Raw genomic sequence first — 15,170 nt, forward strand, 5'->3', positions numbered from 1 at the left:
ACAACTAACTATAATTTCAAAAGGCTAATGGGCTTGTCAATGAAGTGAGTGTGAAGGAATTACAAAGCAGGGGTACCTACCCTTTCCAAAGGTGCTCTGGGGCAATTGATGAATGCATTACTAACAAAGTTGTGAATGTGGAAACTGCCTCTCAGGCTAAGGCAGAGCCAATACTTACCACTGATTTATGCACCCAATAGAAGTGGTTAAGCAGCTGGAAAGAGCTGGAAATGGGGCAGTAATGAAGATATTAATTATCCTCTGGATGCCAGACAAACAAATAAGCTGGTTTGTCTCTTTCCCTAACAAGTTGTGCTGTAATTGGTGGCTGTTATCATTAATAAATCAAGTGATGCTCAAGTGCCAGAAAGGAAGTGACTATCACAAGTCCTGCATTTAAAACTAGGTAATGGCCAATGAACAAATATTCTCACTTTTGTTTCTCAGGATTAAAGTATTAAGCATTATTTTATTTAGCAATTTGGATTTAAAATTTAAGCATTAAAGATAAAGTTTAAGTGTCGTCTTCTTTTGCTATCTCTATTAAAGGACATACAAATATATTGTCTGTGCAGATTGCTGATGTTAATGGTCTTAATGTCAACATTCAAAATAGATTTAGTATAAGTATGCCTTTAGATAACCTATAATTAACAGTATTAAATTATTATAATTACATAAAATAATAATTCATAGAAATCCAAGGACACTTGTGAGTCTGTTTTCCCTCTTTTCTTTACAAACTTTGGTAGTTTATATTTATGGCTTAGTCTCAGAGGTCAAAAATATATTAAAAGCCAAGGTATATGGCAACACATTCAAATAAATAATATAAATATCTTAATATGGTGGTTGTACCAACACCTTTACAGTACCCGTTATATATATTAATATATACATATAAATGTCCCCAAAAATGCATCTGTAAATACAACAGGAACACCAGGATCAGTAGTTCATATTTAAATGTTTTACCTCTGCCACTAGGTGGCACCTATACATTATTAGTTGTACAGCATATGGTTCTGCATAAAAAGGCAAAATATAAAGTAAATGAGATAAATAGTTAATAGTTTTATTAACTTTGTTTGTACTTAAATATTTGTGCCAGTAAATAACTTGAGATCATGGGTTTATTGCAGGGAATAGTATAGAATTCACAAAACTCTTAAGAAAAAAAAAGCATTAAATATTCCTCTTTTAAGAAAAAAATAAAGATGAACATTGATGTTGGAAAATCCACTTGAGGAAAAAAATATAGTCACTTGTTCTTGACCTCAACTTGTCATTTTACATATAACCTCTCAGCTCATGAGAATGCTACAACCTATACTAGATCCTATAGGTACAATTATATAGAGCAGCATTATAATTTTGCTTTTGCTAGTGCTATTTATTGGTAAATGTCATATGAAATGTCTAATCTAATAGTGGCTTTTGTGAGAGCTGGTAATTAATTAATACCCATTAAAAGTCTTAACCAGCAAGAACTAAAAGTGGCATGCTAAAAATCTAAATGTATTCATAGGAGAGACTACTCAATATTTTATAACAGAAAGGTAAATCACTCTAAAAAGTTCAAATGCCATATGAAAGCATCAGAAGATGCCAATATATTATTTTTAGGTATAGCATAAGACAGAACTTTCAATAATGAGGTATCATTCTGAATAATATCCAATTAATTATCTTACACACTTATAAAATTACCTAAAAATTCTTATATTTCTCTAAAGTAAACTTTTTATTTCACCTTAATTAAAGATAAGAAGCAACACAACTACATCTTAGACTAATTTATTGTACTTCAATTTTCTCCCCACCTAATATATGCATATTGGCCCACATATACAAAGAATATTAAACAACAAGTTGTCAGATTATCATCATATGATTTATATCCATTCCAAAACTACTACTAGGAATTGTAATGGAGACAGAAATACCAGTATCGTTTCCTTAGGTGTCCCTATTATCAACCCCACATTGCAGATACTGTCTATTTCCTCTTTCCAACCCTCCTTGGAACTCAGGTCAAGCTTATGAAAAAAAATTTGTTCCTGAACAGAGTGTTTTAAATAAGGCAACAGAGGGATATGTTCCAATAACACAGGGGTCCTCAAACTTTTTTAAACAGGGGGCCAGTTCACTGTCCCTCAGATCGTTGGAGGGCCGGACTATAGTTTAAAAAAAAACAAAACTATGAACAAATTCCTATGCACACTGCTAAGTCAGCTGCTAAGCAGGACAGGCAGCGGCGGCAAAAACACCCAGCGGGCCGGATAAATGTCCTTGGCGGGCCGCATGTGGCCCACGGGCCGTAGTTTGAGGACCCCTGCAATAACATGTGTACCTACAACTTTGAACTCAAAATAAGAGTATTAGAGTTCCCAAGTTACTTCTTTGCATTTCAGTTTCTTCATCTGTAGAAGGAAAGTAAAGCATTCGTTCACAGTGTGGTTATGTTTAAATGTGATAATGCTAAGAATCTTGCATATGCTCAATGTTTTTTTGGAATCTTACGTCTATGTTCTGAATAACTTAAGTGTCTATAGCAGCTATTTAATATTTATTGGAATTTTCAATATCTTTAGGTACAGCATGAGACTTTGTCAAATTTAAGCATTATGATCCATGTATTTTTAGTTTGAAAAAAATGTGTTCTAATATCCATTGCTTAGATAGGGAAGAATGGTCCTGACTCAAATGGGTAATTCTTAGCATGAGACGTTAAGATATTATGTCAGCCATAGAAAGAAATGAAACATCATTTACTAGCAGTGGGAGGAGGAAATAAAGGCCAGGATATGTATTTTGAGGATGAAGCCAGCTCAGAGATTTAATTGGTTCACATGGTATGTGCAGCTCAAAGTAGTTTTTGTGATTGTAGTTATCCAAGGAGAAACAAGGCAAAGTTAATCACTTTTTTATCTTGTGAGATTTTACATTTTTGGTTGTTCTAATCATTAACAAGTGACATTCAGATATTACATTATATGTAAATGGTCTCATCTGTGCATAAGACTCTTAATACAACTGGTAAGTATTGAATATCACTGTTCTGAGTACTGGCTAAGTATTGACTCATTTAATCTTCATAATCTCATTTAATCCCAAGATAGATAGTACAGATAAGGAAAATGAGAAGCCTCAATGTCAGTAACATTTCTGAGGACACTAAAGTAATTAATGGAAATTTTGAACCTACAAACCACAATCTTAAACATGAAATTCTTATGAGGGCTCTGCAATGCCTAAACCACAGAGCATCTGGGTCTTTAATGTGCATCTATATCAATTAGAGGCCTTGCTACAAAGTAGATTCTAACTCAGTAGATCTGCATTGGAGCTAAGGCATCTGCATTTTCTAACACACTCTCAGGTGGTGCCAATATTGCTGGTGCCCATATCAAGGCACCAGACCATTGCATTTGTACACTATTTGTATACAGAAGCTAAAACTAAATTTTAAGAACAAGTAGATTCATTCTTAGTCCAGTGGTAATAGCTAAAAAATTGGTTATCTCAGTCCAAAAAAATTGCAATGAGATGAGATTTTCTGAGCCTTGTTAACGAATCTAGGCTGATCTCATGTTGAGATTTTCAGGTGATAATTTTGATTATAAAATGTAGTTTAGTGTAGAGTGATTAACAGTGAGTTGTCTGTAATGCAGTTCTTCTTAAATATTTGGTTATTTGGTCTTCACAATAGGCCTGAGAGGGATGGAGGAAACAGACACAAGAGGCTACCGCTATGGGTCTCTGAGGCAGCAGTGACAACACACCGATGCCCAAACTCTTCTCTTTCATCAGCTGACCTTGATGTGAGGCTGTGTTCCATTAAGGGGCTAAAAGTAAATTGGTGCAGAACAATGCTAGTACTGAAACAATTTAGAGCCACATTTTGATGTTGCTCTAAATCCGCAGATATCAAGGCCAAAGTGATTCAGAAGCATTAAGAGTAATTTTCAATTGTGACTGTATTAATTTGAACCTGCCTAAATATAAACAACATAGCTGCACATATTTTATTATGCTGCTAAAAGATAAATAAGCCATTTTCTTTAAAAAATGAATTTCTACTAGTGTATTATTGATTTTAGAGAGAAAGGAAGGGAGAGGGAGAGAGAGATTGAAAAACATCAATGGGCTGCCTCATACAGGCTTGTTATCTGGGGTTGAGCCTGCAAGCTGGGCATGGGTCCTAACCAAATCAGCAACTTTTTTGTGCAAGAAATGGTGCACAACCTACTGAGCCACACTGGCCAGGGCAAGAAACCCTTTTCTTGTCCTACTCAATCCCTTACTCATATGGGGTGATATGAGTATCATTTTCTTTGCAGATGCTGTAGGATTTGTGTAGCTGACAGGACTGGTTATTTTACCTCATGTGTTTATTTTAATGAAACTATGGTAGAATTACTGTCTTTATTTGCATATGTCCATGGTTGGCAAACTGCGGCTCGCGAGCCACATGCGGCTCTTTGGCCCCTTGAGTGTGGCTCTTCCACAAAATACCATGGCCTGGGCGAGTCTATTTTGAAGAAATGGCGTTAGAAGAAATTTAAGTTTAAAAAATTTGGCTCTCAAAAGAAATTTCAATCGTTGTACTGTTGATATTTGGCTCTGTTGACTAATGAGTTTGCCGACCACTGGCATATGTATTCAGAATTCAGAGTTGATCTCTAAATGTTAAGTATATTTGCCATCCTTAAAATGCTAATTTTTCACAGAAAAAAAATCTCCTTAACTTACTGTGAAGACCAAGTAATGAAGATAAATCAACAAATGCTGTTGTCAGTCACTAGAAAAGGAAAATATCAGAATTTCTACCTGGAAAAACATCTAAGAATATACAGCAAAGGTTCTTCAAGCACAGACCTTATAAATATATTGTGTTATTTTTCTGACAAATAACAAATACCTCCATTCTTGAAATAAATGACTAAGTGGCACTTCATTACCATTGTGTTCACTCAACAGACTTGATAGTACTTTAATAATGAGCTTACTGTATTTTTTAAAAAAATGTGTTTTCTTCAAGTGTACACTTACCTCTAAAATGAATGACTGGGTGCATTCTAAGCCATATTAAGACTGTTACTATTGAATCATCAAGTTGTACTGAACAAGCTGTGCAGAGGTTCTCCAAGGGAGTTTACAACTATGGTGCTCCAGTCATGCTGAGCAGAGTGCCGTCATTACATGACCATGTAAGGGAGGTTTCTGAAAAGGGTCATAGGTATACTGGATGACCAAATCCCTCACCCCTGACATGATTTAATTATTTCCTGTCAGCGTTCAGGATTAGTAACGACCAACACAATACCTGTCTAATAAAAAAAAAAAAGTGAAGAAATCAGTTGTTTTTCCTTTAATTTTTGTTGGTGTCTATTCAGAAGGTATGGATAGCACACAAATGAACAGGTAATATGGCTTTTGCTTACCTCTCTCGCTTTTCATTGGCCACTCCTTCAGAACACCCTGGTTCCCTGTCCTCAATTAATCCAAGGCACAAGCTCCTCCTAGCTCTTGGCCTTTAGACTCATAGCTTCCTCTGCCCACAGTAAACACCCCCAGTTTCACTCTTGGATTTTCTTATGACATACTAGAGGCCCGGTGCATGAAAATTAATGCACTGAAGGGGGGGTCCCTCAGCCTGACCTGCCCCCTATCACAGTCCAGGAGCCCTCAAGGGCAGGAGGCAACCTGGTGATCAGGGGAAGGCAATGCCCCCATCACACCTCTGCTGCTGCCACTGCCGACAGCGCAAGCCTCGGCCGGCCCTGGTTACCTGAACCTTGGGCGGCCCTGGGTGGCTGGGCAGCCGCCATTGGTGGTTTGCCTGTGCCTCAGGCTGGCCCTGGGCGGCTGGGGGGCTGAGGGTACTGGGGGACTCCAGAGGCAGGCACCCCAGCGGGGCTGAGGGGACTGGATGCCGCCATCTTGTGGCTGTGGGCACTGCCATCTTTGAGGGTGTGGCAGTCAATTAGCATATTCCATCCTTATTGGCTGTGGGCACCGCCATCTTTGTGAGGGTGTGACAGTCAATTAGCATATTGCCTCTTTATTATATAGGATACTTTCATAGTGGTGTATTTCCTTTAGAATAGTTGCAGCAAGTAATTTTTCTAACTCTTCATTTAATGTTTTTATTTTCTACTGCACTATAAGCTACATGAGTAGGGGGTTTGCTTATTCGTCATTGTACCCTTACACTCTTCACAATGCTTAACCCCTAGTAATTCAGTAAATATTTCTTGGTTAATGGCACATAAACTAGGGTGAAGTTCTGAGTTGCTGGAGGCTAAGTCCAGCAGGACATAATAAATGCGAGAAGTTCATCAGAAGGCTGATGGGCATTTTCAGCAGGGCTAAAGATCTGCATTTTATTGCCTGCTGCCAGTCAGCTGAGGGCAGTTCCCCTAACCTGATAATCCTTTATTGTTTACCAAGCCTTACCTTTGATATGTATATCTGCTTTGCTATAGGGAAAAATGTGGGAATAAGCCAGGGGTCCCAAGATTCAGAGAGCTTAGTCACTACAACTAAGTATCTGTTTGGCCTCCCTCCCAAAATACCTCCAAAATTCATATTTCTTCTCTAGTCTCTTCATTCATTTACTCCCAGCCCTTCTCCAGATTCCTGAACCCTAGTAGATGTGGAGAAGACCTCAGCACTGAGTCACTGCTCATGTTTACATCTTTTACAATGACTAGTGGAGGGACACTGTGTGTGTGTAGAGACACTGTGTTGAATCTTTAATTTAAAAGTAGAATATTTTGTCAAATAGAGAATTGTCCAGATGTGATTGTAAAAAATTCAATCCTAAATGAAAGGGTTTCTTTACTGAGAACATACTTAAGATCTAGGGAATATTTATAATGGATAAAGTGTTTTGGAGCTATGCCTTGTAAAGATTTATTGACCGGTACTGGGATTGACCAGGTGCAGAGTTCTTGATTTCCCTCTGCATATATACATTATAGATGCATATAGCTAGCAAATTTTAAACTACTTTTATAGGGAACTCAGAAATTGCATCATGCAGGAAATTATTTCTTAGAGTATAAATAAATGTTTGATTATTCACTGCTATAGTTTGGAGTGTTTGGTGTCATTTAAAAATTCTTACAATGCTTAAATTAGTTTTTCTTCTTCTGTTCATCCTGTTGGCTACTGAAGTATATTTCTGAATACATTTCTGATATTTAAATAATAATAAGTGAGAAGCAATATAATTTCACTTAATACTTTATTTTTATTTCTATTATTTTTCAACAGCTTAAGCTTATCACTCTGAAAGCTGCAATACACTGGGCTATCTGAATAAAACCCAAGATCCAGGTAGGATATCACCATACAGTCTTCACCGAATAAATACTAAATGTTGGTTAAAACTATACTTAGAAGTACAGTTTGTCAAGATACAATTTTTGAAATGGCAGGCTTAAATTCTTTATCTATGGAGTCCATCTATTCTGGAAATACGCTATGAATGTAAACTTTTTTAAGTTGATAATTAAGTGCTCAGGAAGAAATGTATTGTTCCTAAAAAAAAGTCTAAATAAAAGCTATTGTTTTGAATAATGTATTTTCTGTAGTGACATTAGAAATTACACATCTTTGCAAGCTGGCACTTACACATCTTTGTTTTATTCTTTTATAAGTAAAAGAAATGGTATTCCAACCCAAAATGTCAATAATCTTTAAAATCAATTCTGCAAAAAAATTATTTTTATGGTCCCTGTGAACTTACGACAAGGCATATATCTAGGAACAAGGCTTCAAAATCTAAACTATGTTCCATTGCTTGCAGTTACCTTGGGTTTTAACTAGATGTGCAAGTTGACTTCTGACCATGGGGCATCTTCTCCACGCATGGTATGGATTGTTGAAGCCATGGCAGATAACCAGTTCCACAGAAGCAACTTCATGTTCTTCTGAGGAAGATCCATGGCACTGTGGAACAAGAACTATAAATGAGCAATGCCACGGAGACTGAAAATGGGGCTACCAAAATACAGCCTTCAAAAATCAACTCTGAAAGTGGAAAAATCTACAAGAAAAGTTTAAATAAATAGTTTTAATACAATAAGTTGAGTTATCAGGTTAAGAGCACTGATGGATATTCAGTAGAAATGGCACGTGCTCCTTATGGATGTAACAGTTAAAAAAGCTATTGATTTCAAGCTCATTAAGTAGATAATCACATATCTGTTATATTAAACAACAACAACACGTTTTTAGTAGTGCCAGAATTAAGAAAACTTGGATGTCTAGAAAGGAAAACACCAAATGAAAACATTCAAACTGTAGTAATAAAATAGTTGGCCTTTAATCATTTTGAATTAAAAATTATGTTTGAAAGCTCCCCTTCCCCCACCCACAGTCACACACAAACACATCAATTTTTAAAATTTTTATAATGGCCAAAGAAAGGGTTTACATGGATATTTTTATTGAGGGAACTCACTTTTAAATTAGTTTTTAATATGTTGCTAATCCATCCCATTCCTCAAATCCCTTTCTAACAGTTAGTGTCCTGCAACATGAGGAGAGCCTCCTGTGACACTTTCGGCATGACCTATGCTGGGCTTAAAGAAGAACAGTCTATAAAGTTCGCTCTCTCCTCCTCAGCCATCAGGAATGATAAGGGCATCTCCAGAGGCAAATGGTTCTCTTCCTCTTTCTGCTCATCCTCCTCTAGCCCCTCCTCCTCTTCTATTTCCTCTGCTTCCTCCTCCTCCGCCTCCTCCTCCGCCTCCTCCACCTCCTCTTCATCCTGGGCCTCTGCCTCTTCATCTTCCTCCTCCTCACTCTCCTCTTCCTCACTCTCTTCGTCTTTCCCATCACACTCCTCCTCGTCACACTCATCCTCGTATTTCTCCTCTTCCTCTTCATCCACCAGCTGTGGGGCCGGGGAATGGTTTTCCTCTTCCTCCGGGGCAGGGCTAAAGGCCAGAGAGGGATTCTGCCCAAAGCCATACAAAGTGTCCTGCAGCTCCGCGTCTTCCTCGTCACCACTGGGAGGCGCGTCGTCTCCACCTTCCTGGGCCTGCTGAGCCCGCAGCGCCTCCTGCTGGCGCTCCAGCTTCTCTTGCTGCCGCATGTCCTCGTAGATCTGGTTCATGATGAACTGGGTGGTGTTGCGGGGCGCCTGCAAGCCGGGCGCCCGCCACCCGTACAGGTTGACAGGCTGCAGCAGGGGGCTCACCTCCACGGATGGGCTCTTGGGGACCGGGCGGCTGGGCTGGCGGCGCAGGCCTCGGCCCCTGCGGCCCCAGCGCTTCTTGCGGACAGGGGCCCTCGCCCAGCCGGGGTTCCAGGGCCCACGCCAGCAGAAGCAGCAGCAAAGGCAGACTGGGTGCAGACCATACATTCGGGCCACCAGCCCAGGGCTGGGGGGCTTCCGGTAGCCCATTGGAGGTGGGCACCAGGGCCCTCCCCAGCACCCCCAGTTAGAGTACATGCTCCAGTAAGGACTCTGGGGTGGTTGGAACCAAGGGCCCGGGCCGTACCGTGGCTTCGGCTGCTTCCTCTGGGGCTCATACTCAGACTTGGGGCCATAGTGTTGCCGCCGCTTGTAAATCGGGGCGCCCCTGCGCCTTCGGTGGCAGGAGGACCCAGTGCGAAACGGAGCAGAGGATGCCCAGCCGCCGCCCAGGTTAAGGGGGGCTTCCCTTTTATGGAGGGTCTGGGTCATGGTTCAGGGAGCTCCGAGAGGTCTAAGTGGAAGCTGTCCTAAAAGCTGTCCTCAAATTTGGCCAGATCCGAGGTTCTGCCGCCTCGTCACCCAGGGTCCCTCCGCACAGCACCACGTGCCTGCCTGAGATCCGGCCTTACCCTCCAGAGAGACCCTCTTCTCCGCTCGCTCACCCGCTCTTCTGCGGAAATCTCTCGTCCTTCGCACCCGGGTGGTCTCGCCCAGGTGGGTTGGGTGGGGCTGGCGCTGTGTGAAGAGGGTGGGGACAAAAGTGTTGACGCTCAACACTAAGGGACAGGCGCCCCCACACGCCCCCACCTCCGCCGGGGTTCGGGCTGGGGAGGCCGGGGGTTCCCGTTACCTTGATGCTCCCTCTCCACCCAGGCGCGTCTGTCTCCGCCGGCGTCCAGGCCGGACTGAGGTGGCGCGGGCAACGACAGCCTTTAAATACCGGCGGGAGGCCCCGCGTGCCGCCGCGTCCTTGGTTGCCCTGGGCGACAACCAATTGGAGTCGAGGTCGTTCCTGTGCGCGGAGGCTGGGTTCGGGCCAGAACCAGGTGCCCCGTGAACGTTCGCAGGGGGCTTGTGACGCAGTTCTGAGGGGGGCTGGTGGCTGGGTTTCTGTTGCCCCACTTAGGAGACGCTTGGGGCAGTTGACTTCAACCACCTGCAGGCGTGGGCATGCAGAAGCCGGCCCTTCGGCTGAACGTGGCGGGGGGGGGGGGGGGGGGGGGAGAACTGTGTATCCGTAAACGAATAAACGTATATCCAACCCCTTCAAGGAGAAAGGGGCATAGGGAGAAAGTTCTCCGTGTCAGAAAACGGGGCCCCGCTCCTGACCTTATGGTCAGTGCCTACTCTTCCAACCACTGGGAGCCGGGGCTCCTGATCCCTGAACCAGGGCGGCAGACGTTTATTGCGTGGCTGATTGTGCGCTGGGGTCATGCTCACCATCCTCACGCCTGCCTGTGAGGTGGGCCTTGTCACCACGCCTGGCAGTTTGGGAACTGCGGGGTTGATTTGCCCAAGGTCCTGGGGCTAATGAACTGTAGGGCTAATATCTAAGCTTATGCTCCTTTGACCCCAGAGCCTAAATTCTTCACATCGGCACGCTGTACTGCACACCCACCTTCACACCCACCTTAAATAGGGTTCTTACGAGGAGCAAACGAGACCAGTATGAGAAAGCACTTTGCTAATGGCAATATAGGACGCAAACGTTCGTTGATGTGATCCAGGGGTTGCTGAAAATACAAATAGTATGTATTTCCTTTTGTCCCGTTATTGGCCAGACAGCACATACCCCTGCTTAAAAAGTTTGAGGACCCCTGCTTTACGGTATTACGGTTAAAGAATGGGGTAAAGATAAAGGCTTTGCCCTGGCCTGTGTGGCTCTGTGGTTAGAGTGTTGGCCTGTGCAGGGCGGGTCGTGGGTTCCATTCCTGGTCAAGGGGCATGTACCTGGAGGAACCAATGTCTCTCTCTCTCTCTCCTCACTCCTTGGGCTTTGATTTAAGTAGACATAAACTTACTCTGAATGATACAATTTTGTGAATACATGTCATCCTGAATTCTTTCAACTCCATAGAATGCACAACATCAAGAGTGAACTCTAATGTTAACTATGGGATTTGGGCGACAATGATGTGTCAGTGTAGGTCATCCATTGTAACCAATGTACCAGTCTAGAAGGAATGTTTATAATGGGGGAGATATGAATGAGTGGGGGGAGGCAGTATATAGGAAATCTCTGTACCCTGTGCTCAATTTTGCTTGAACATAAAACTGCTCCCCCGCCCCCCAAAAAAAAAAAATAGAAGGGCTGTTTAAAAAATAGAAGTGTTTCTACTTTAACTCACAAATCATTAACCTCTGTAAGCTACCAGTTCCTTACCCATGCCATGAGTGTAGTTACAGTACCTCTTCCACAGGCTTGTGTAAGGAATAAAAAAGATGCTGCATTAACTCACTTAGTGCAGGTGCTCAGTAGCACTCGGTAACCATGAAATAGCATCATTATCATGTTTGAATACTTTAGGACTTTTAAAGCAGTTGATATAGTATATGTAAAGATAACCCTGTGGTGTGATGCAGAAATAGGCATCTCCACCCTTGTGTCCTTCTCTCTCTTTTTTTTTAAATATACTTTATTGATTTTTTACAGAGAGGAAGAGAGAGGGATAGAGAGTTAGAAACATCGATGAGAGAGAAACATCGATCAGCTGCCTCTTGCACACCCCCTACTGGGGCTGTGCCCACAACCAAGGTACATGCCATTGCCCGGAATCGAACCTGGGACCTTTCAGTCCGCAGGCCGACGCTCTATCCACTGAGCCAAACCGGTTTTGGCCTTGTGTCCTTCTCTTGACCCACTTTTTGGAAATATCAAACAAGTGCTACCGGGCTTGATCCTAGAGAAAACTGTCCCAGAGTATATCCCCTTTATTACTTTCCTGTGGTGAGTGAAATTGTGCAAAATGGAACACTTCCCACTAGGAACCTGAGTCTATGGATGCTTCCATTAAATGACAAGAAGCAAAATGTGGGAAGCCTGAAGTTTGCAAAGGTTATTTATGCATTCCTGGTTGAAAACGAAGAACAGTTCGGGGCGTTCCTGGATCAGGACTGTAACCATTGCCTTGGGACCTGTAGATACCACAAGCTTCATTCAATTTTATTTGCCCTGTGGTTTGCTGAAGACACGCCTGCTTGACTCCAAGTGCAGAGTGCTGACACGTTTAGCCTCCAGTGTCCCTTTCTGAATGTAGAATCAAACATTTGACAGTTACTCTCTGCCTGCTCTGCGTAACACAAAGCAGACTGGTGATATTCCAGATTTATTTTTCTAAGGACGTGTCATATACAATACTAGGGCCCAGTGCATGAATTCGTGCACCTTGAAAGGAATTGTGGGCCACAAGGCTGCAATGGGCACAGGGGCAGGTCTTGTCCCATCCTCCGCCCCCCCCCCCGCCCGGCCCCTCCCACCACGGCCCCCGGTTCCCTGTCTGCCGGCAACCCTGCTCCCACTGCTGCCACTCACACATGCTGACAGCTCCGGCGCTGCTCGCACCCCCTGACAGCGTAGAGCGATTGGGGCCGGCACCAGGAGCAGGTGCGAGCAGGGCCGGCGCCAGCAGGGACCACAACGTGGGGGGTGGGGGGGCAAAGAATTTTCAGTAACCACCAGAGGCTTGCCCCAGATGACAGCAACCGGTGCCCTGCCTTGGTCTGGCAGCCCTGTTTCTCTGCTCCACCATCCCGCTGTGGCTGACGCCCGCCATGTTCAGTGCTCTGCCACCTGCTGCCAACACCCGCCAGGTTCCGCGTACGCCCCCTGGTGGTCAGCACGCGTCATAGTGACTGGTTGTTCAGTTGTTTGGTTGTCCTGCCTTTCAGTCTATTTGCATATTAGATTTATATATATATATATATATATATATATATATATATATATATATATATATATATAAAATATAGATTGGGTTTTAATCGAGAGCTTTAGAAATTTACCATGTTGCTAGAGTGGAAATCCCATCAGTTTCTTCTTTGTTTTAAAATAGATGATTAACTGACAGGTAATTAAGACATCATTTTTTGATCAGTTGATGTGAACTTTATACAAATAATACTGGCTTTATATACTTTTTGCATCATGATAGATATATACTTTTTTTCATTCTTCTATTAAAAACATTAGTACATTATTGTCTCACCCCACTCTTCTCTTGTAAGAGAAGCAGCAAATTATAGTTTATGATTTTTAGTTTTTGAACATATTGGCATTATAATACAAATTGTTCATGTACTGGGTTAATTATCTAAGAAAATTAACACCAGAATGTATAACACACAACCTTCAGAAATACAATTAAGGAATTTTAAAGACATATTTTAATTGAACCCTATTCTTCAAACACTGCAAAATGAAATGGTCTGATTCAATATTAAAATACAACACGTTTACCGTGTTTTTATATATGGTATTAGTTTTCTATTATTTCATTAAAAATCACCACAATCTTGGTTACTTAAAACAACGTACATTTGCTTTCTCAGACTTTCCAAGTATCCTGGGTCCAGGAACAGCTTACTTGTATCCTTTCCTTAGGGTCTCACTAGGCTGTGTTCAAGGCATCTGGCATTTTGCGTTCTCATCCTAAGGCTCAATTTGGGAAAATCTGCTCTCAAGAGTATTTTTATTATTGACAGAATTTATTTCCTTGTGGCTAAATAACTGAGGGTCCGCCTTTTAGCCATTTGTTGGCTGCAGGATGCCTTCAGGTTTAAAGGGAACAATTGTAGTTTCTAGAGGCTACCCACTGACCCTTGCCACCAGCTTCTTCAACACAGCTACTTACCCCATCAAGCCAGCAAAGAGGATCTCCCTAGAGCTTTCTAGCATAATAAATGCACGTGCACACACAGGTGCACACACACACACACACACACACACGTGTATCACAACCATGGGCTTGACATTTGTGACATCCATCAACTTTTCCATATTCTATTGGCTAGAAGCAAGGATTAAACAAAGGAATGAACACTGAGAGGCTGGAAATAATTTGAAGACAACTTGGAGTCTCTTTGCCATATATATCCAGTAAATTTAGCAAAATATGACCTTCATAGTAACTAGTTTGGCAAATTTTACATTGTTGCATTTGAAATTCTGGTGGCATGGTTTTGCTATGCTTTATGTTATGGAGAGCATTGTGTTATTAAGTTAAAAATGCCACGCAATCTTGTGCATTTGTGTGACTTGAATGAATTCTAACACTTGATGGCAGTAGTAACTCATTCAAAATTCAGTCAGCAGGAGTCCCTATACAAAACAAGCTGTGAGAAGTTAGAAACTTTGTGTTTTTCTTATATTTTATTAAGCATACCATATTTAAACTATCCAAGGTTGCCAATATTATTTTGGTTCAGTGGAATTGGGTATATTGGATTTTAATATTTTTCAATTGGCTTTTGGAAAGCAAACCTCAACTAATTAAACTTTTAAATAAATAAAAGAATTTAAAGAGAAATTGGATATACCTAATAAATTGGTCAGAGAAATGAAGTACAACAAACATTTTTAGATTCATCTTTGTAAGCAGTGCACTGCTATAGGATACAAAAAATAATATTATACGTGGAATTCATTTTATGCACTCTCAAATACTTTCCACCAAGTTAATTACCTACAGCAGTGATTTTCAACCTTTTTAATCTCATAACGCACAAACTAATTACTAAAATTATGCAGAACACCAAAAAATATGTGTTTTGCCAATCTGACAAAAAAGGGTATAATCCTTTCGGCCAGAACCGCCATCTTTGCCAAAATGACTAACACCAAGGGCAAGAGGAGAGGCCCCGCCATGTTCTCTGGGCCTTTTAGAAAACACGGAGCTGTTCCCTTGGCCACATACATGTGCATCTACAAGAAGGTGCTATTGTGGACATCAAGGGG

At 41.7% G+C, this 15,170-nt stretch overlaps 1 protein-coding gene across 1 annotated transcript; it reads right to left on the reverse strand.

Annotated features, from left to right (window-relative positions):
* Positions 1-8,587: 8,587 nt before the first annotated feature.
* Positions 8,588-9,706, reverse strand: CCER1 (coiled-coil glutamate rich protein 1; the record flags this gene model as incomplete). Its single annotated transcript, XM_079775440.1, has 1 exon — positions 8,588-9,706. The coding sequence occupies one exon, from the start codon at positions 9,704-9,706 to the stop codon at positions 8,588-8,590; it is 1,119 nt and encodes a 372-aa protein (XP_079631566.1).
* Between the last annotated feature and the right edge of the window lie 5,464 nt (positions 9,707-15,170).

The sequence above is a fragment of the Cnephaeus nilssonii genome, assembly GCF_951640355.1.
Source record: "Cnephaeus nilssonii genome assembly, chromosome: 6".
Classification (NCBI taxonomy): Eukaryota; Metazoa; Chordata; class Mammalia; order Chiroptera; family Vespertilionidae; genus Cnephaeus; species Cnephaeus nilssonii.